Source organism: Dermochelys coriacea, chromosome 5, assembly GCF_009764565.3.
Source record: "Dermochelys coriacea isolate rDerCor1 chromosome 5, rDerCor1.pri.v4, whole genome shotgun sequence".
Classification (NCBI taxonomy): Eukaryota; Metazoa; Chordata; order Testudines; family Dermochelyidae; genus Dermochelys; species Dermochelys coriacea.
The window spans coordinates 25,521,253-25,544,765 of NC_050072.1; the positions used below are offsets into that span (position 1 = coordinate 25,521,253).

The following is a 23,513-nucleotide window of genomic DNA, read 5'->3' on the forward strand; positions in this document are numbered from 1 at the left end:
AATAAATGGAAACAAATCAAAGTCAAGAATTACAACATTCAAAAACCAGTCGGAGTACACTTCAATCTCTTTGGTCACTCGATTACAGACCTAAAAGTGGCAATTCTTCAACAAAAAAAACTTCAAAAACAGACTCCAACGAGAGACTGCTGAATTGGAATTAATTTGCAAACTGTATACAATTAACTTAGGCTTGAAAAAAGACTGGGAGTGGATGTGTCATTACGCAAAGTAAAACTATTTCCCCATGTTATTTCCCGCCCCAACCCCCAATTGTTCCTCAGACGTTCTTGTCAACTGCTGGAAATGGCCCACCTTGATTATCACTACAAAAGCCCCTCCCCCCCCCGCTCTCCTGCTGGTAATAGCTCACCTTACCTGATCACTCTTGTTACAGTGTGTATGGTAACACCCATTGTTTCATGTTCTGTGTGTATATAAATCTCCCCATTGTATTTTCCACTTCATGCATCGGATGAAGTGAGCTGTAAAAAGCTTATGCTCAAATAAATTTGTTAGTTTCTAAGGTGCCACAATTATGTGGGTACAGACTAACACAGCTACTACTCTGAAACCTGCTTTTAGTAGAGTTATACAACGTAAGTACTGGCTACTTGAAGACCATTTTTAATCCTAAAGTTATTTTAATATAGTCGTTTCATTAACAAAACTTTGAAGTTAACTTACAATGTAAAGATTTTTATAAGAGCAATAATGAGTTGAACTAAAAATTAAGTATAAGTCTCTGATATTATACATATTCTGTAATGATCTCTAATATTATTCTTATGGTACTTTGTATTTTGTTGCTGTTTCTTGTTTTTTAACCAAGATCCAAAATCATTCTCAAAAGAATTTTCTACTGGCTACCTAATTGGAGAAATTCTGCACAAATATGAACTTCAGGATGACTTTAACCAATTTTCACAAAGCAGGTATGTAACTTAAGGCTCAGCTACAGCATGTATTATATCTCCTATGTAACTTATACAAGATGTTTGTTTATCGTTGAAGATTTTTTAGTGATACCTAGCAGGATTTGATGAAGTTACGTACCAGTCATTAGTTAGCGACATATTAGATGCGCTAGCTGCATTAATTAGCTGCATACTTCCAAAGGTTCTGAACATTCATTAAATATGTCCTGGGAAGATCTACTAGAATGATAAAGGATTGCAGCACAATTAATGTCAATCAACATGGTCCTATGGAAAATTGGTATTTGATTTAGCACTGCATGAACTTCTGATTAAAAAATTAACACTGCACAAAATTGATGTAACAATTGGTGATGCAAAAATTGGTGGAGTGGTAATTAACCCATCGTCAGTTATACAGAGAAATCTGGATCACTTGTTAAACTGGGCTTTTTAAAACACAAGTTCAGATGCAGCCAAGTGCAAGGTCATATATCTAGGAACAAAGAATGTAGGTCATACTTGCAGGATGGAGGACTGTATCCTAGAATGCTATGATTTTTAAAAGGCCTTAGGGGTCATGATGGATAACCAGTTGAACATGATCTGCCAGTGCTGTGGCCAAGTGGGCTAGCACAATCCTTGGTTTGTAAGCAATGGGAACATCACATAGGGAGGTGATACTACCTCCATATACGGCATTAGTGAGACCACTACTGGAGTAAAAATGAAGGTCTGTTTGATAATAGGATCCTCTGAGGAGAACCCTTCAGTATAGTATATCTTTACTGAACCATGTTACAGAAAGAGCTTAGCCTCTCTATAGCTATTTGTGAAACAAGGCTTAAGTCATAAGCCTGATTTTTCTCCTTCCATTTCTTATGTTTGCCAAATCAAAGCCAATCCATTTGAAATTTGACAGGGTATGATTTTTAGGAGAGATACTTTGAAGGAATTATGAGAAGGTCATGAGCGGTGCATGAACCGCTGGCTGGGGAGGCTAGTCCCCAACCCCCACCCCTTCCTCCCGCTGGAGCTGAGCCCTCGCCTTCCGCCCCAACCGGAGCCCAGAGCCACTCCCCCCACCAGAGTGCAGAGACAGCCCCCACTGCGGCCACTGGCCCAGTCCTGCGGCTAGTCCCCCAGCCCCAAAGGAGCACCAGGAGGGCGGACGGTGCGCGACCGCAGCCTTCCCAGCCCCGGAGCGCTGGGAAGGCGGGAGGCGCATGGCCGCAACCCTGGAGCGCCAGAAAGGCAGGCGGCCCTGGCCTCCCCGGTCCTGGAGCACCGGGAAGGTGGGCGGCACACGGCCCCAGCCTCCCCAGCCCCAGAGTGCCAGGAAGACAGCTGTCACGTGGAGAGCACTGAGGGGCTGGAACCGTAGGACTAGAGCTGCCTCCCCCAACCTATGTGACCCACCGCCCATGGACAAGGTGTTATAACAAAGTATTGTGGGGCTTAAAGGATGAAGTGCTCTACTTTTGGAAGTTTTCCTGTCTCTTTAGCTGGTCATAATTCAAGTGGCTTGGTCTAGATATTTCAAATTTATATTTAGTGTAGTGTCTCTAATCAGTACTGTTCACTTTAACGATGTTTGTAGGATAATTGTTTTGTTAAAAACCCACTTGACTAATGTTTGCTTTAAAACTCCTATTTGGTCTCACAGGTCTCTCAAGTTGTGCTGGTACTCATCCTATAACATCTACTCTCAAACTTAAGGGAAAGGTACAAGGGGATGGAGTGGAGGCTACCTTTTCCATGGCTGTTGGTGGGGAAAGTACATTGCTTTTCCTGTTTGAATGAACAAGCAAAATATTGGCTCTGTCCTTCCTCTCAACTTTCTCACCTCCTTCTGCCACCACCCTTTTAATGTCTGATTTTTTTTTTCACACTATGGGCTCTTCATACTGCATATCTATGTAGTGTGACAAAGTTCCTCCTCTATCTTGGTGGGTCTTGCGCTTATTGGCGGATTTGCTCGCCTTGGAGCTTCATGGCAGCCCTCAGCTTGGCCGTTTTTCTGAACCCACAGTCCAGGTCAACTCCTCCTATGTCTGACCAGGAGTTGGGAGGATTTGGGGGGAACCCAGGCCCGCCCTCTGCTCTGGGTTCCAGCCCAGGGCTCTGTGGAATGCAGCTGTCTAGAGTGTCTCCTAGAACAGCTTGTGTGACAGCTACAACTCCCTGGGCTACTTCCCCATGGCCTCCTCCCAACACCTTCTTTATCCTCACCATAGGACCTTCCTCTTGGTGTCTGATAATGCTTGTACATCTCAGTCCTCCAACAGTCTGCATTCTCACTCTTGGCTCCTAGTGCCTCTTGCTCCCAGTTCCTCACACACACACCACAAACTGAAGTGAGCTCCTTTTTAAACCCCAGGTGCCCTGATTAGCCGACCTTAATTGATTCTAGTAGCTTCTTGATTAGCTGCAAGTGTTCTAATCAACCTGTCTATCTTAATTGACTCCAGAAGGTACCTGATTGTTCTGGAACCTTCCCTGTTACCTTACGCAGGGAAAAGGGACCTGCTTAGCCTGAGGCTAATATATCTGCCTTCTATTACTCTCCTGTAACCCCGGTGGGCCAGCCTATATTCCACCTTAGTACCGAGGCCCGCCAGGGATGTCAGTTGGCGGCTCCTTCATGGAGCCGTGAGCACAGGTGTGTTCTTGGTGCGGTTCACCTCAATCCCAGACACCTGCCCCTTTTGCGGCGTGAGGGAAACCCTAGCACACACATACCTGGAGTGTGCCAGGCTGCAGCCCCTATTCCAGCTCCTCACCAATATTTTATTACACTTTTGGTTTCACTTTTCCGCTCACCTTCTTATTTATGCACTCCCTATCCATGGCCCCACAAAGTCACGGGATCTCCTGGTCAACCTCCTGGCCCTAACTAAAATGGCCATCTATAAAACCAGAGTGAGGAGATTGGCCGATGGAGTCTCCTGTGAATGTGGGGACTATTTCCGATCCTCGGTCCGTTCAAGTATCTGGGCAGAGTTCCTCTGGGCGGCGTCCTCTGACTCCCTTGACGCCTTTGAGGAGCAGTGGGCGCTGTTCTCTGCTCGGTGTCCCTGTCCGGTTCCCTTTGTTTGACCCTTTGACCACACTCCTGTCCCTGTTATTTCATTAGTTGTCTCCCAGAATTATTTGGTATCTAGGTCCTGTGGATCCCCCTTTTAGTCTGGGGGGGATCCTTTAGCAGTGGATGGGCTTCGCTCGCCCACTTCCCGGATCCCAATAGGATTACTCTCCTGTAGCCATCTGGCCCGACCCCGTCACAATAGATATAGTTTATGTTTGTAATATATTGCCAGTATGGCTGGTGGGGAAACTGATTTTTTTTCTCTCAAAAATTCATGGAATAATAATTGTTCCAAATTTTTTGGAGGAAGAATTTGGGTTTCACCAGAAATTTCAAAAGAGATTTTTTTTGATTCATTTTGTTTTTGAAATGTTAAAATGAAAATTTTTGTTTTGATTTAATGTTGTTTTGGTTTGTGGAAACAGAAACATTTCAGTCTCCTTCATCGGGAGTTTTCTTCCCAGAGGATGACTTTATGGTAGCAGCCCAGAATTAAACTGAAGGCATCACCGCATCTCAGTGTACTACAGTTACGTAGGCTTCTGAACCATCATCCAGCTAATGATCTGCTGCTCTTCCTCAGATAAGCAGTTGTTCCTGCTGTTCCTTAAAAACATGACTGGAGTAAGGGGCCAAGTATCAGTCAGAGGCATGTTCCTCATTCTTTTAATGGATCAGTCAGAATTCACTTCTGCTGTAAATTATGCAGGGAATTGGAATTTACAGTAAGTTTCCCATTGACTGGGCAAAAGACATTGTCATAAAATCTTCCAATGAAATAGAAAGTAGTAGGGTGAAGCTTCTATCTAATGACATATCCACTTAGCAAATGAAGGTGGGCTTGGAGCACAGGTATGCATACTTGTGCTAGCTTTAATCTACTTAGCACAGGTAACAGTACAGTAGAACTTCAGAGTTATGAACACCAGAGTTATGAACTGACTGGTCAACCACACCCCTCATATGAAAGCGGAAGTACGCAATCAGGCAGCAGCAGAGACCAAAAAAAAAGCAAATACAGTATAGTAGTGTGTTAAACGTAAACTTCTAAAAAAATAAAGGGAAAGTTTTAAAAAAAAGATTTGACAAGGTAAGGAAACTGTTTCTCTGCTTGTTTTGTTTAGAGATGGTTAAAAGAAGCATTTTTCTTCTGCATAATAAAGTTTTAAAGCTGTATTAAGTTAATGTTCAGTTGTAAACTTTTGAAAGAACAACCATAATGTTTTGTTCAGAATTATGAACATTTCAGACTTACAAACAACCTCTGTTCCCGAGATGTTCATCACTCTGAGGGTCTACTGTAGTAATGAAGGCGTGGCAGCACACGTTTTAGCACAGGCTAGCTGCCCCCATACAAGCCCATCAGGGACTCTGGGTACGTACTTGGGTTGTTAGCCTGCAGTGAAGTCCTTGCTGCCATGTCTTCACTATTAACCATGCTAGCTAGATTAAAGCACTATCCACAGTACAATCTAAGTAAAGAGCTTTTTTTAACCAGTCGTATACCTTTTTAAAATAAATCTATCAAAAATCCTAGATTGCTTTTAGACTCCAGTAGAGTTTTCATATTTTGAATTGTTTCTTTTGAGAGTGTATCAATGAATAATCCATTATTTCTGTATTCACCATGCATATTACAACCTACTTTTAACTCTTATTCAGAGTCAGGTTTTTTTCCATATACCCTGATATAGTGGTATATATCGTCACAGTGCTTACTGCAGCAATTTGGACTTTCAGGTAGTGTTTCTAGTGGTCCCTTCTGGCTTTAAGATCTATGAAAATAAACTTTATGAAGTGCAAAGTGACATAGTACTTAGCAGTATGTATAGTACTTTATAGTAGCAAAATACCATACTACATATAGTTTTGTTTTTTAAACATATAGGGTCGCAAACTCTAAACTTAACAATTTTTCTCGCCTGGAACCAACACTTCAACTCCTTGGTGTGCAGTTTGACCAAAATGAGGCCCAAAATATCATGACTGAACAGCATGGGGCTGCAACCAAGCTTTTGTATCAACTGTATGTTGCCCTAGAAAAAAAGAAAAAGACGGGGCTCACGGGAGTCGCCATGGAAGCAATGAGACCTGCAGCACCTGCAAAGCTCCAGGCCATTGAGAGTGAGTTGTATCGAGAGGTAGGTTAATTAAGTTTGTCATATACATCACTAGATAATCAACAGACTAAAATGCATCACATTTACATATACCTTTTGGGTAACGAAAAAAAAAGCATTCAGCTCATTTAACTCAACATTATTTTCTTAAATGTCCCTTTAGGACAGTTTTGAGTTTTGGAGGTATAGTAGTTTTAATGTTTAAGTGGTTAAATGTAATGTTTGTGTTACTGTTTCTAACTCTGAGTATCTTGAAACATTATTTCATCATAGCGTCTTAGAAACCTAATGCCAAGGCAGACTGACTTGAGACTGCAACAGGTTTCAGAGCATTTTGAAATGAAATCTAAGCATATGGAAAATAAAATAGCTCGTATACAGTTTGCAGAACAACAGAAAGTTCAAAAAATCCAGGAGGAGCAAAGAGCCCAAGACACTGAAAAGGTGAAAAGCCAATTTATTTTTGCATAGCAAGAATCCAATCCTGCAGATGTTTACTTATGTAAACTTTATGTGTTTTATTTGTTATTGTTAGTTATTATTAGTCCTGTTGAAGCCATTAATTCCCTTTATATTGCTCCACACGTACATATTGATGGAGAAGCTGAAAAAGTGTAAAGCTCTCTCGACAAACATAAAGATGTGGCTGTATAACCAATAGTATTTTATAAATCACTTAAAATATTAATATTCACACACACACACACACACCGACAATAAAGTGTTTGGTGTGTTTGTATATTGTCATCACTCAAGTGGATTGTTAGGAATAAGGATAAAGGGCAAATGCCACAATCACATGAAAAGTTGTAATATCCAAACATGACACACAACGTGAAGAATCTTACTATGATTATAAAGTGGGTCTTATCAGTATAAGAAAAGAGAGAAAACTATCCTTACCCATCTAAATATTCTTTACCAAAAATGTAAATGACATTTAAAATAAAAATACGCTTCTCTTATCTTTGATATAATGGTCCCTTTTGGGGTTGATTTTTTTTGTTTTGTTTTGTTTTTTGTTTAATCTCAGGAGGTAAATTGTTTTTTCCATCCAACCTCAAACTCTTATCCATGTATACCTATTCTAATGTAGTCTGCTTGAAGGTGTCACTTTGGTATCTGTCCCACCTCCTGACCCACTGATGCAGCGTCACCTCTTCCTGCTTTATAATCTCAATTGATGGCCAAAAGATTGGATCTGAAGATAGCTTCAACAATTGATCAAAAAGGGACAGGAGAATTGGTGCTTGACTGTATTTGAAATGCTACTCAGAGATATCACATGGGGTACTTGTTGCTTCTAAAGAGGAAAAAAAGTAAATTTTAGAAGAGAATAGGAAGCCTTTCAACATACTGTTTTCCCTCAGTTCAGAGCAGCACTTCAACATCATCGGGGGATGCGGTTCTTCGGTCCTTTATCAATCAATTGTTGAATGAGGAGTAGTAATTTCAGATTCAGCTTTTATTATTTTATCCAATTTAATGTTAAAAGCCTTTTGAGAGAGAGGACTAAAGGGTGGTGAAAGGGGAAAGTAGAAAGACAAAAAAAAAATGCAGAAAAAGCAGAGGAGACATAGGAAAAATGGTGAGAGTCCATGCAACTTTCTCTCAAAGAAAGAAGAGAAATGAAAAAAGGGAAATGTTAACATATGCAATTGTCAGTGAAAGAAGAAAGTCTTTAATTATTATATTACCAGTTTTTAATTTTAAAAATATACATATTACAAATTTTGATTATTAAAGAATCCTCCATCTGACAGATCAGTAGTCATGTTTTGTGGAGGCACACTGGTATTATCTGTAATGGAGTTAAGTAAATAAAAGTAGTGTGACACTGAGGTCTATCCCTCTCCCTCTGTGGTGGCACAAAATGGGGAAGGGCCACAGGGTAGTGCACCTTCACAGTGGTGGGGAGGGAAGACGTGGCTGTGAGCACTTGGGAGTGCAGGGTTGGTGGTGCTGCAAGCTGCTGGGGGTGCCTATCTGCACAGGGAGGGGATGAGGTGAAGACCCTGATCCCAATATACCAGTAAAGCTGCATAACGACTCCTGGATGCATCTTTGGAAGAACGTAGCAAGGGACATTTCTTTGTGTACTGTTCCCCACCGCCAACAGCCCCAGGAGGCGTTCTGCATTGTGAAGACATACACCTTCTGATACTGCTGTTTGAATAGTATACCTCCCTCCCCCAACATGGACCAACCACATGTGGAGCCATAGTGTGCTAGGATGTTGCTATGACTGTTGTTGAGTTGGAAAGTTAGTTTACAAGATCTGTTTTTGGCCCAGAGAAAAGATTGCTCACATGCACATAGGGGATGACAAATCAGGAGAACTCAAAATACAGTCCTTAAGACTTAATTATACACAATATATAGAGATGGGCTGTTTGATTTCACATTTTTTTAAATGTTCTACTTTTTGAAAAATGGTTTAACTGTAAGTTTTTATGGCACTATATGCAAAATTGGAACTTGTTTGTTCAAGTACTTTCTGCTTATAAGAATTTTTCTATGGATGAATTACAATACTTGTATAGTACATTTTTACATACATTCAAGTAACTGAACAGCTTTTATACTGGATGTTCAGCATCGTAAAGGAAGAAGGAGACAAAATGAGATAATGGCCAGGATTCAAGCAGCTATTATACAAATTCCAAAACCACCACCAAACCGTACCTTGAAAGCTATTGAAGCCCAAAAATTGTTAAAAAAGAAAAAAGAAGCAGAGGTAAGTGTTAACTTTAAGTTTTAGTACACTAAATTTTGAAAAGCAAGGAAACTCATAGTAGAAATCTACTGTTAGAGATGATATGCATACCGAATGGCACTGCTGATTTAACTGATTTCAACAATTACATCAGCATACAACAGATTTCAGAGTGGTAACTGTGTTAGTCTGTATCAGCAGAAAGAACGAGGCGTACTCGTGGCCCTTAAAGACTAACAAATTTATTTGAGCATAAGCTTTCATGGTTTCAAAGCCCACTTCATCAGATGCATGCAGTGGAAAATACAGTAGGAAGATATATTCAGAGAACATGAAAAACTGGAGGTTGCCATACCAACTCTTAACGAGACCAATTGAAAAAGGTGGGGTATTATCAGCAGGAGAAGAAAAACTTTTGTAGTGATAATCAGGATGGCCCATTTCAAACAGTTGAAAATTAGCATGGGGAAACTATTTTTAGTTAGTTTAATGATTCATCCACTCCCAGTCTTTATTCAAGCCTAATTTAATGGTGTCCAGTTTGCAGATTAATTCCAGTTTTGCTGTTCCTCACTGGAGTCTATTTTTGAAGTTTTTTTTGTTGAATAATTGCGTCTTTTAGATCTGTAATAGAGTGTTCACAGAGGTTGAAGTGTTCTCCGACTAGTTTTTGAATGTTATAATTCTTGACATCTGATTTATGTCCATTTATTCTTTTGCATAGAGACGGTCCAGTTTGGCCAATCTACATGGCAGAGGGGCATTGCTGGCACATGATGGCATATATCACACTATCTTGGCCTCTATGGATGTAGAAACCCTCTACACCAACATTCCACACAAAGATGGACTACAAGCCATCAGGAACAGTATCCCCGATTAATGTCACAACAAGCCAACTGGCTGAACTTTGTGACTTTGTCCTCACCCACAACTATTTCACATTTGGGGACAATGTATACCTTCAAGTCAGCAGCACTGCGATGGGTACCCGCATGGCCCCACAGAATGCCAACATTTTTATGGCTGACTTAGAACAACGCTTCCTCAGCTCTCGTCCGCTGATGCCCCTACTCTACTTGTGCTACTTTGATGACATCTTCATCATCTGGACTCATGGAAAAGATATCCTTGAGGAATTCCACCATGATTTCAACAATTTCCATCCCAACATCTACCTCAGCCTGGACTAGTCCATACAAGAGATCCACTCCTGGACATTACAGTGCTAATAAGAGATGGTCACATAAACACCACCCTATTCCGGAAACCTACTGACCGCTATACTTACCTACATGCCTCCAGCTTTTGTCCAGACCGCACTGCATGATCCATTGTCTACAGCCAAGCTCTACGATACAACCGCATTTGCTCCAACCCCTCAGACAGAGCCAGGCACCTACAAGATCTCTATCATGCATTCTTACAACTACAATACCCACCTGCTGAAGTGAAGAAACAGATTGACAGAGCCAGAAGAATACCCAGAAGTCACCTACTACAGGACAGGCCCAACAAAGAAAGTAACAGAAAGCCACTAGCCATCACCTTCAGCCCCCAAATAAAACCTCTCCAGTGCATCATCAAAGATCTACAACCTATCCTGAAGGATCATCCCTCACTCACTCAGATCTTGGGAGAAGACCAGTGCTCGCTTACAGACAGCCCCCCAACCTGAAGCAAATACTCACCAGCAACCATACACCACACAACAAAACCACTAACCCAGGAACCTATCCTTGCCAACTCTGTCCACATATTTATTCAGGGGATACCATCATAGGACCTAATCACATCAGCCACACTATCAGAGGCTCGTTCACCTGCACATCTACCAATGTGATATATGCCATCATGTGCCAGCAATGCCCCTCTGCCATGTAGATTGGCCAGACTGGACAGTCTGTACACAAAAGAATAAATGGACACAAATCAGAGTCAAGAATTATAACATTCAAAAACGAGCCGGAGAACACTTCAATCTCCTTGCACACTCAGTTACAGACCTAAAAGTCACAATTCTTCAACAAAAAAACTTCAAAAACAGACTCCAACGAGAAACAGCAGAACTGGAATTAATCTGCAAGCTGGACACCATTAAATTAGGCTTGAATAAAGATTGGGAGTGGATGAGTCATTACACTAACTAAAAACTGTTTCCCCATGCTAATTTTCCCCCTACTGTTACTCACACCTTTTTGTCAACTGTTTGAAATGGCCATCCTGATTATTACTACAAAAGTTTTTCATGTTCTGTGTGTGTGTGTGTGTGTGTGTATCTTCCTACTGTATTTTCCACTGCTTGCATCTGATGAAGTGGGCTTTAACCCATGAAAGCTTATGCTCAAATAAATTTGTTAGTCTCTAAGGTGCCACAAGTACTCCTCGTTCTATCAGCATAAAACTGGCCTAATGCAGTAGTGAATCTGGCCCAGTAACCTCTAAGGGCTTGATCCTGCCTACTTTACTTAGGGAAATCTCCCACTGACGTAAATGAGAATTCTTTCAGAGTAAGTAGTACAGAACCAGGCCTGAAATTAATCTTTGGTAATATTTTAGGATCCACTATAGCCACATTGAAGTCAGTGGAAAAATTCCTGTTGACTTTAATGCAAGTTTATCAAGCCCTTAGTCATTTCCTTACGATTTGTGACTGTTGTACTTCTGCATTGCAATTTATTAACTCTTTTACAATATGTTATATATAAGTGTCATTGACAACAAAAACACTAGTAAGATTTAGAACTAGTAGCTGTCTCATATCAAAGCAAGGAAGACTGAAGATATTTTTGCTGGATTCTTTTATGTTACATTACTGCATGTAATACATTTAAAGCTTATTGGAGACTGCTTCCCATTCAGAAATTTGGATTATGTTGCATTTAGGACTAAGTGGGCCAGATTTTATCCTCACTCATATTCCATACAACCAAATCTAGCTGAGAAGTTCGAAGGCAGTCAGCGGGAGGCGGGGTGCAGGAGAGGGAAGAGAGATAATTTAGTTAGTCCTAATCTCTTTTGGAATTTACTAAATGAGTTGGGTTACACAGGATGTAAAATAAGGCTAAGTTTGGGCTACTGAATCCAAATTACAACATACTTGGCAAAGAACAGTATACTTAAAAAACCCTGAATGGAATGAACTCTTCACAGGACTTGAACTGATTTAGTAGTCTAGCAAACTATATTGTGCAGAATGGAAGACTGTAAAGCTCCAGATGCTGTTTTTACAATGGGTTGACTTCTATGAAGGAAAAGAGGAAAATACAGTGAAGTGAGTGTATAGGAGCATGACATAAGCTTGTCTTCTGTCACTCTGGACTAGCTGATATGTAATACGTTCTGAATGTAATTTGTTTTAAGGCATTAAAATGACATTAACAATTCTCTATATAATATTTACAGTACAAATTCAAATTGTTAATAGTTGAATCCATCTTTTGTGGTTTTAGGGAAGGTAAGACAATTGAAATGTCTGTGCTGTTTCTCTAGGATGTATACATGGAAATTAAGAAGTTTGAGACATTTATGAGGAAAGAGAGCCCTACTTCTGGTAGTACCCAAGTCACTGACAGGTAATGTTTGCACCAAGTTAACATCAATGAAACTGTAGTCACTGGGGGGGAAAAAAAAGAAATATCCACTTGTTTTGTAGTTCTATTAATGAAACCGTTCACTCCCTATCAACTGTTGTCATTTTTAATTTGAAGTATACCGCATTTTCTACTTTTAAATTTTGCAGTCAGACAAATAGACATTTAATATCCCTAAAGAGCCTTTCTCAGTTGCTTATAACTTTCTCAAACTTCCATCTTTTTAGGCTTGTGTTTTCCAGGTCTCGTCTCAATGAATGTTTGGAAAGTATGAGTACATTTTTTTTTAAAGTAGCCCACATTTCTTCTCTCAAAAAAGCTTTAGAGTAGAAACTTAATGTTTGACAGAAATAATCTGTAAATTGGACATATGCCTTCCCATGATACTGTGATAATCTGTTTTGTTTTGGCCAACTGATAAGAGTTTAAAATATAAATCATGTATTCACACTGACTTTAAAAAAAGTAGCAGTGTCCTCCTGTCACTGAATTATGTGTTTCATAGTAGCAGCCGTGTTAGTCTGTATTCGCAAAAAGAAAAGGAGTACTTGTGGCACCTTAGAGACTAACAAATTTATTAGAGCATAAGCTTTCGTGAGCTACAGCTCATGAAGTGAGCTGTAGCTCACGAAAGCTTATGCTCTAATAAATTTGTTAGTCTCTAAGGTGCCACAAGTACTCCTTTTCTTTTTGCATTATGTGTGAAGATGCATAAAGATTGAGATCTTTCACTGTGTACATTGAAACCTTAATCCTGCACAGACTTATGCACACAGTTACTTCCATGAAGCTGATGTAAAGTTAAGTGAATGCATTAGTCTGTGGACAATTGGGGCTTGAATGAGGTAGGGCTACTTCTGAGTGTACATGAACTCTTGCCTCACTGAAGTTATGATCCTGCAAACACTTAAGCATGTGTTTAACTTTGCAAATGTGAGTAGTCCCAGTGAATCAATGAGACTGCCCACATGCATTGGGTTACAGGGATCAGTTCAGCTAATTTATCCATCAGTTCCCCTGTTTTCTTGGGCAAAGAATTCCTTAAACGTGATAGACTAAGATTCATGTTTCCGGATTTCATACTTAGGCAGATATTTTATGCACATGAGTATCCCATTTTTAATTTTTAGTTGATTTTTCCAAAACTTTTATTTTTCACTGGAGAATAACTTTTTGTGTAATTACGACAGAGGAGAGCTGTTTCAGGCTATCTAATTATTGATCTTAATCACTGTATTTCTCACTAGTCATCTGAAGATGTTTTTCAACATGAACTTCTTCCTCTAATTTGGCCTTGCAAGGAGCTTCCAATTTCATATTCCTAGTACCTTAATGCCTGCATAAAATAGCTATAGAAGCAGGTGCTTAGATACTGCTGTGATGAGCACAGTACAAGAACCTATGTAGAATAGAACAGAATAAAATAGAAACAGCAGATGATTTGTCTGGTTGAGAAACTGTATGTACTGGGCATCAAGAAGCCCTGAAAGAAAGACACCTGCTGTTGGTATGCCCTACCTCTGCTTTAGCAGGAGACTGAAAATAATATAAAGTGGCTTCAAGAGCTACTCAGTGCCTTTCTACTTGGGGTGCTTACATTTTTCTGGTATGGTTTTTAGATTGAGGAAACAAAATACCTTTCAAACACATAACAGACCACTTGAACAGCTATATGTTAAAACCAACATAAATTAAAGCTGCATTGTATAAAACAGAATATTTTCTCTGTTAATTAATTCCACTCCAAACCCACTAAAGATATAGGCACTCTGTCTATTTTAAAAAATAGACACACTGACAAAAACAACATATTGGTTTCAAAGAGCTGATAAAAGCTCATTCCCCAAAATCAGAACTAAGGGGACAACTGTTTGTTAGTCAGAAGGGGCAGAGCAGGGAGGCAGCAACTTTATTACTGTAAAGCAATATATAATCTTCAAGTGATTAATCCACAAGGATTCCACTCGGTGTTCTTGCACCCTAGGCACACAAGACCAGGTTCTTTTGGCCAGCAGGGTCTGTTGAGGCCTTGCCTGCCCCCTCTGTGCCGTCACCCCAGAGGCCATGAAGAATTGAGTGTGCCCAACCATCCATCCATTCCTTTTTAGCACCTGTGGGAGGAAGATGGAACCCCTCCAGTGTGCACCTGCTTCTCTGCACATTATGTGAATTTAGGGTTAAATGTTAGTCTTGCTGCCCATTGGCAACACAAATAACAATAATAAAAACATCTTATTTTAGTCAGGTTTTGCTTTACAGCTAGAATCACCCTGTATTCGTGGGCACTAGCAAAATGGCAGAAGCAAAATCTCTGGGGTTTAAGACCTGTGTCTGATGTGAAGTTTCAGTGCCACTTAACAATAGACACTCTAGGTACCTATTTTGTTTAAAAGAGGGATGTATTTCTGAACAATGTACTATATGTCACTTCTCCTCTAAACAGGCTCAAAAAGTGAGAGAAGTCTTCCTAAAATTGTTCCTTTTGGTGTGCTATATGTAAGCCTCCTTGGACACCAAAAGGAGGGAAGCAGCTCGACCTCAGTCAGTCTTTCTCCATGAGCCCCCGGGTGAGTCAAGATTCCACCCAAAGCTAAACTGACCAAGAAGCCCCAGTCATCTGCCGCCTCCTTGCTTCAGTGACCTCTGACAGGGTAGGAAGAAACACTATTCCTGAGCTGAACCAAAGAATAGATCACCTTCTCTAGTGTCTACTGAGTTGAGGCACAAAACTTATAAGTCTTAGTAGTGTCAGGCTCAATAGTGCAGGGGCCGAAAATAGCCTGAGATGGTCCCTCTAGCACCCCAGTACTGACCATTAAGTGCTGGCAGTACCCACGAAACCTGCAGGCTCTATCTCTCTCAGTACAAATCCTTTGGTACTGTACAGGGAACCTTGGAAGCATGTTCCTTGGTGCCCAGTGTATCAATACCTACTATGACAGGTTTCAGAGGAGCAGCCGTGTTAGTCTGTATTCGCAAAAAGAAAAGGAGTACTTGTGGCACCTTAGAGACTAACAAATTTATTTGAGCATAAGCTTTCATGAGCTACAGCTCACTTCATCGGATGCATTCAGTGGAAAATACAGTGGGGAGATTTATATACATAAAGAATATGAAACAATGGGTGTTACCATACACACTGTAAACAGAGTGATCACTTAAGGTGAGCTATTAATAGCAAGAGAGTGGGGGAGGGGGACCTTTTGAAGTGATAATCAAGGTGGGCCATTTCCAGCAGTTGACAAGAACATCTGGGAACAGTGTATTGCCACTTTTAGGTCTGTAATCAAGTGACTAGAGAGATTGAAGTGTTCTCCAACAAAAAAACTTCAAATAGAGACTCCGACAAGAGACTACTGAATTGGAATTAATTTGCAAACTGGATAAAATTAACTTAGGCTCAGATCAGAAAAGGTGCAGGTGAAACCTCAGAAACTCTGGACATCATGTACCCCTCTATACCTGGCAGGCTCACCATGCCTATAAACAAAGGATGGTTGGCACCTCAAAAGGTGGCACCTCAAAAGATCTGTAGCATACATCAGCATCCATTTGGCCACATCCAAGTGAGCTGACGGGATGTACCAAGTCCACTAGATCTCAGGCAGCCTCTGCTGGCTGTTTGAAGAATGTCCTTAATTCTGAAATCCGTAGGGCAGCTAATGGACACTACATTTACAAGACACTACTGTTTGGTAGACTCTTCGAGACTGATCCTACTACCCACCTCCAAGTAGACAACTGTTTGTTACTCACCAAGAGTGGAATACATATGGACAATAGCTCAAAGAAAAAAGAATGGTTACTAGCCTTACAGTAAACAGTGGTTCTTTGACATGTGTTTTCCATTTTGATTCCATGACCCACCCTTCTTCCCCAATCCTGTATAGTCCTTGTCCTCTGGGATTCTGTACTGGCAAGGGAATGGTTGGGCCTGCTAAGCCCTCAAATGGGGGACACAAGGATATTTAGGGTGCAGGTGTGGACCTAACTGACACCGGTGGCCAAAATAATCCAAACTCGTATGCATGTGGTTCATGTGACCAAGAGTGGAATCCATATTGACAACATGTCTTGAAGAATCACACTTAGTGTAAGGTTAAGTAGCTGTTCTTTTGATGTTCAACATGTATTTTCTTAGCACTGTACAGGACACCTTGCAGATACAGGAATTAGACACAACAGCTCCAGACACCACAGCCCAGACAACTACTGAATTCTTGAGCACTTATTCAGATGATGAATATATAAGAAAAATTCAAAAACGTCTAGAGGAAGACAGTTTTGCCAGGGAGCAACGAGAAAAAAGACGACGGAAGATGTTAATGGAACAGCTAATAGCCCACGAAGCACAAGAGGTGAGGTATTTGTGCCGATGTTCTGTATCGCATGCAGAATTACCAATTTGCAAGTATCTAAATGGAAAAATAAAACAACAATTTGATGTTTAATTGCACCCTTACAGCAGTCTTTAGCTATCTGATTTTTTCCCCCAGAATTACAGAAAGAGCTCGACTTCTTATAATTCAAAAAGCTAGAGATGTCATCCTTATCTCACATTTCTCTTACATGATGGTAGCAGTCAGGGTGATTTACTGCAGCAGTCCTAAGAGGCAAATGTTTTGCTATGGCATGTAATGATGTTGGGAAGCTGGGAATATCAAGTGGGAAGTCACTGGTGTGCTGGAACTTTGCATGTTTGATCTCAGCCCTCAGGTGACATTACTGTTTTGGGGGGCTTTGAACAAACTCTGTTCAGATGTTTTTATTAGGTAAATGGAGAAAAATAATATCTATAAATATATAGCTATATATAGAGAGAAATAATCATACTAGATCCTCAAATTGTGAAAGCTGTCATTGAAGTTCAATTGAAGTCAATGAAGCTAAGATGTTTTACACCAGCTGAAGATCTGGCCCCCCAAAAAACTTTTCCCCAAAAATGGTTGAACTTCAAAACTTCAAACTTTATACACAGCTAGCTCTCAAAGAGGCATAGTCACTTGGTAAGTTTAAAACAGATAATAATAAAATTAAATGATTAAAATCTTGCTTTTGTGCATTCAGTAAAAGTTGTTAAATATTTAAAACTAGATTGTGACTTTCTAAAGTGGCTGTGCTGGGAAGTAGGGGAAGGCAAGGATTCCCCAAACATCTTGCATGGCTGCATTAGAGTTACCCGGATCTTAGATCCGGGCAGTGCTTAATTTGTAATAAAAGAGGTGCTGGGGCTCAAGCAATTTTTTTACTTTCATAATCGATTCGGCAAGCCCAGAGCTGCCAGGGCTAGGAACTGCCAAGCCTAGAGGTGCAGAGGCTCAGCCCTGGCAAGTCCTTGCACAAATTAAGCACAAGATGTAGGTGCTGGTAAGGGGTAGAGAGCAGACAAAGGTGGCTGGCTTTGTGGAGGGGAATGCTGTGTCTCAAAATGGGTTTTGCAGTTACTCCCCTTAATCCCCACAACCTCCTTGAGTTTATTTAGCCTCAGAGTTGGGGTGAGTTTGTTGTCCTTAGTGAGTGTGTTTGCTGCTTGACTGAAGTATATAGCATGGTCTGTTTGTTTGGGGGACTGTATACTGAGCTAGCAGCCTCCTGGGCAAGGCTGAGAGTTTCTTAGTGAGGCTTTGATCCCTATGCCCTTTAGTACCCATCAACCCTTAATCGGGGGCAGGACTACACAGAGAGAACAGGGGTTTAAAAAGCCCACTCCCAAGTGACCAGAGGAGCTAGTGACCAGGAGCAGCTAACCGGGGAGTTTTGCAAAGGAGTTTAGAGTGGGGGGTGGGAGGGGCTAGATACACTTCATTAATATTCTTTAAACTTAAGGCAATAAATACTCCCAATAAAAACAAAACAACAATAAAGGAAAGAACTGCAGGAGTAAAAAGAGAATTCAGGCAGAAGTCCAGAAACAGAGTTTATTGCACTGAATGCAGCATGTATGATTACCTGCCTTATGGGCCGGTGGTGTATGTGTGCATTTGATGCAAGGAGCTCGTGTCCCTCAGAGACTGCGTACGCGTTTTGGAGACCAGAGTGGCTGAACTGGAGGAGCTAAGGGAGATAGAGAGGTACATAGATGAAACTTTCTGGGACGCAGGAGAGCAATCCCACCCCAAGTCTGACAGCCTTTGTGCTGTTAAGGAGGATGAAAGTCTCAGGGAAGGAAAACATCAAAGTGGAGTGGAGGGAAATGATCCCATAGTTGGGATCCTCCTTCCAGATGATGTCCTGGTATCTTTTTGCACTGAGAATACCTCTTCATGGGAGAGAACGCCAGTTATTAGGAAGAGATGGGTAGTAATAATAATAGGGGATTTGATCATTAGAAACATAGACAGCTGGGTTTGCAATGACCAGGAGAACCACATGATGACTTGCCTGCCAGATGCGAAGATTGCAGATCTCTCGAGACATTCTGACAGACTTACATGTAGTGCTGGGGAGGAGCCTGTACTACTACATGTAGTAACAATGACATAGGGAAGGATAGGAGGCCAAATTTAGGCTGCTAGGTAAGAGATTGAAGTCCAGGACCTCCATCCCATGATAGCATTCTCTGAAATGATTCCGTTCCACAAACATTATTATTGAGTCTTTTATTTTTATAGCCTCTGTAAAAATCCATTTGGGTCTTTTAAAGACAGATTATTTAAAACAACCTGCAGTTTCCCCTATCAGACAGAAGCTATCTTTTTAGAAACTTTCCCTTATCTCATTAATTTATTTTTTTGAACCAAACATCCTCCCTATTTTGTTCATTCTGGTCTTATAACTCACTATTTTCAAGGCCTTTCTTTCACTTGCTAAATTATGACCTTTCTTTACAACACACATTTCTTTCACCAAACTTAAAGTAACTTTAATTTTATAGTTTTATATTTCTTCTACACTGACCATACACCCATGTGTTATTACACTTGTTGTATGGGACTAGCCATAGTACGTGAAGTTAAGCACCTGTATAAGTCTTTGAAGAAGTAGCGCCTTTCATGTGAAGACCTGAGTTCAGGGTTCTGTGCATCTCCTTTCACAGGGATGACAATGTAAATAAAGCAGCATGAAGCTGTCCCATTCATCTTTAAATTAAAGATGCAGATAGAAATATAGGTTTCAGAGTAGCAGCCGTGTTAGTCTGTATTCGCAAAAAGAAAAGGAGTACTTGTGGCACCTTAGAGACTAACAAATTTATTAGAGCATAAGCTTTCGTGAGCTACAGCTCACTTCATCGGATGCATCCGATGAAGTGAGCTGTAGCTCACGAAAGCTTATGCTCTAATAAATTTGTTAGTCTCTAAGGTGCCACAAGTACTCCTTTTCTTTTTATATAGAAATATAGTAATTCATGAAATATGTGTAGTAATATATAGGTGTATGGTATGATACATAAACATAGAATTAATGTGTTTGGCCACTGGATGCCACTGTTGTCCCAAATAGATATAATTTTAAGCCTCTTATCATACATTTCTCAAATGAGCACCATTACAAAGCCATCTGTTGTTTAAGAACCCATTGTATCTTTTCTACAGTGACTTGGTGATTCTGTGTTTTACTATGGATTTTTTAGAAATGCTGCAATATAAAACTGAAGTTATGTTTTTGTCCTGTACCTTATTTTAGGTCTCCTTTCACATTTAGGCTTTGATGGGTTTTAATTCTTCCTATATTGTACTACCTTTTTCCTATTAATTGTTGTGTTAAATTTGGTGCTTAAGAAAGAGAGAGGCTACAAGTGTTGATAAGAAGCCGATAAAGTAAGTAAGTGCTGTACAAGTTTCCACAAAGTGGGGTTGATCCTGCACCAATTTAAGTCAATGGCAACTCCTTCCCCGCTACCCCCCAACTTCAGTCTTGCAGGGTCAGGCATTGTGTGCTGTCAGTACACTTCAGTTCTGACCGGCAAGATCACTGGTATTCTAGTTCTGGGTCTACTTTGAATAGAATCATTCAGTTGATTAACAGTTTTCTGATTAGGTGGAATGGAGCTAAAATAACACCACTACACTAATTTTAAATTAAATTGTGATTATACCCAGGTCTGCAGAAATGGCAGCCAACTTTCAAAGGGGAAAGTGCAATAACCAACTATGATACTGGAACCTCAGAAAACTTGAGAGGTTACTATTTTCATAGATTAACCCTCCCACTCAATCTGTATGCTACAGGTATTGGCACCCTTAAAATGACTACTTGAATGAAGCCTTAGTAACATAGTAAAGTGTCACCTGTGTGATTTATGACTATGTATCATAGAGTGCAATCATTTCAAAATTGTGTCAAACATGAACAAGACAAATTCTTTATTGAGTGTCTCTGCATATTCCCACTCATGGGATGCACCAGCAGGTGCAGCTCAGTGCCTGTTGGACTCTCATGTGTCTCTCCCACCTCTTCTCTCTACATTTCTATGTGTTCTGAGGGTGAGACTACAAAAGGGAACATGGTGATCATCTAGACTGACCATCTGCATAACACAGCCTATAGAACTTCTCTGAAACAATTCCTGTCTGAAGCACAAGAAGTTTCTGAGAAAAATATCTAATCTTGATTATATTTAAAAATTCCCTGTGATGGATAATCTGCCATAGCCCTTAGTAAATTGTTCCAGTGGTTAATTACCTTCACCATTAAAATGTATGCCTTGTTAAAACATGGTTATTCCATTCAGTTTGAAACCCTTCCTCCATCCAAACCCCTCTTCCTGATTCAGGGACTCTTTCATGAAAGCTTGTTAAAATCAAAGATTCAGTCCCTTGTAGAAGCTTGAGCAATAGAGGAGGTTCCAAGGGATTTCAGAGGTCAGGGCTTCTGCTCCTGTTACTTTCTGGTATCTGCCCGGTGGGTGCTCGACCCCCCCGTCCTTGCCCCTGCCCTGCATCCGCCCTGGCTCCACCCCCCATTCAACCCTTTCCCCAAAGTCCCCGCCCCACCCCACCTTTTCCCACCCTATCCCCGCCCCTGCCTTGCCTCTTCTCCGTCTCCTCCCCATAGCATGTCGCGTCCCCGCTCCTCCCCATCCTTCCCAGAAAGTCCTTAGCACTGCCAAACAGCTGTTACGAGGACAGGGGACGGGAAGTACTGGGAAGTGCTGGGAGGGAGGGGGAGGAGTGGGGACGCGGCGTGCTGGCTGGGGGAGAAGGAGGTGAGGAGCTTGGTTGCCAGTGGGTGCAGAGCACCCGCTAATTTTTCCCTGTGGGTGCTCCAGCCCCAGAGCACCACGGAATTGGCACCTATGGAAAGATTAATCTGATATTAGATCTTACAGAGTTCAGAGCTTTTATTAGAAGATTCAGTTTCTGGGTTTGACTCTAGTATGCAGTATACCTTCCTGTACCTCTTTTTAGATTACTTTGTAGCTCTTGATCCAAAGGATGTATGCTTCCCTATCTTTAGCAGACCAAGTCACTGCAGGTATTTCCCTTTCATGATTGGACAAGAACATTTCCAAATACAAAGTCCTACCCTTTGGCCTGTCTGCTGCTCCCAGGTGATTTACAAGCGCCTATCTGTGGTAGAGACTCTTAAGACAACAGAGTTTTTTCATTTACCCTTATTTAGATAATTGGCTCATCAAAACCTCACAAAAAGATGCCCCTTTCAACGATATACATTACAGATATTCAAGTGGTTAGAATTCTTGATAAATATGAAAAAAATCCTTTCTGCCTCCTACATAGAGAGTCCCTTTTGTAGACACATTTCTTGACTCTCAAGAGGGCAGAGCTTATCTGCTAGAAGACAGATAACTGAAGCTTCAGACTGTCAAAAGGATGTTATAATGGGGAGCCCTTACCTCTTGAGCACCTCCTGTGTGCAGAACTGTAGGCCTTGTTCCATTCCTGGCACCCCCTGTAGGTTGTCAGTTTCACTTGGCAGTTCTTCAGTGGCTTGGTCCTTCAGCCATGTCACATAGTCAAAATGAATCCCTTCTGGGACAGCAAAACTGTCTATCTGTTCTGACCGGGGTCTTCAGACCCAGCTCTGGCCCGTTAAATTCAGCACCTTGCTTTGGCTTCCAAATGAGGCTTGTCCCATTCTTGGGGTTTACACCACTTCTCCAGTGGCTGGTGTTGGAGCCCAGGCCCACCCACTACTCCAGGTTCCAACTCAGGGAGCCTATAAACAGCAGCCACGTGCCTCTCATTTTGATTAGTTGCTGTTACTTCCTTGGGCCTCCTCCTACCTGGACTCTTTTATCTTCGCCCCTTACCTTAACTTAGGGTTAAAGTTCAGAAATGCATCAGCTTTCAGGTCTTTCCAAATCTTCTTTGAAAGTACAGTTAGCAGCTATAGAGACACACTAAGTGCTCATTGACAATCAATCTGTCTTCTGAGTTAAGAAACTTATGAAGGGACTTGTCAATGAAAGACTCTGTTCCTTCAAGGACCTCTGTTCATCCTAAATCAGCTCATGAAGTCTGCATTTGAGCCTATGGCAGATTGTTCACTATTCCACCCATCTATTAAAATTATGTTTATAATAGTCATAACATCAGCTAGGCGAATGAGTAATCTGCATGCCCTCATGGTCAATTCACTATTCACTCTCTTTCACAACAATAAGGTAATTGTTGTGAAAATTCACTCTCTTTCACAACAATAAGGAAATACTTTATTCAAATGCTACATTTCTTGCCAAGGTGGTACCTGACTTTGACCTTAATCAAATGATTAATCTGCAAGTTTTCTTTCCTAGACCTCACACGCACATAGGGGAGTCAGAACTATATACTTTAAATACTAAGAGAGCTTGAGCTTACTGCTTTAGGACAAAAGAATTTCACAAGCCTCACAATCTCTTTCACAAGTCTCACAATCATAAATGACATTTCTGTGTGAAAATGGATGTGTGCATGCAAAATCAGATCTGATCCTGCAGATCATGTGGGCAGAACCCTGTGCCCATGTGGAGCTCATTGCAGGATTGAGACCTGAGAGGCTGGCTTACTAGCCAGTTGAAAACTTTTGCCCTTGGGGGTGATAGTGCTGTATATCTTTTTAGATGTTTCAAGTCAGTAGAAGGCACTAGCATGCCTGCCCATTTGTTATAGTATTCAAGGAGTCAAAAGAATTAAA

General features: G+C 40.9%; 1 protein-coding gene across 2 annotated transcripts in view; it reads left to right on the forward strand.

Moving 5' to 3' along the window:
• Window positions 1-23,513, forward strand: part of LOC122455345 (sperm flagellar protein 2-like) — a 44,471-nt gene that overhangs the window by 3,843 nt on the left and 17,115 nt on the right. For both annotated transcript variants that reach the window (XM_038403346.2, XM_038403345.2), the window contains exons 2-7: window positions 833-935; window positions 5,894-6,146; window positions 6,399-6,569; window positions 8,722-8,862; window positions 12,334-12,416; window positions 16,576-16,792. In XM_038403346.2, coding sequence (XP_038259274.1) covers window positions 833-935; window positions 5,894-6,146; window positions 6,399-6,569; window positions 8,722-8,862; window positions 12,334-12,416; window positions 16,576-16,792 — 968 coding nt within the window. The remainder of the gene's footprint in view (window positions 1-832; window positions 936-5,893; window positions 6,147-6,398; window positions 6,570-8,721; window positions 8,863-12,333; window positions 12,417-16,575; window positions 16,793-23,513) is intronic.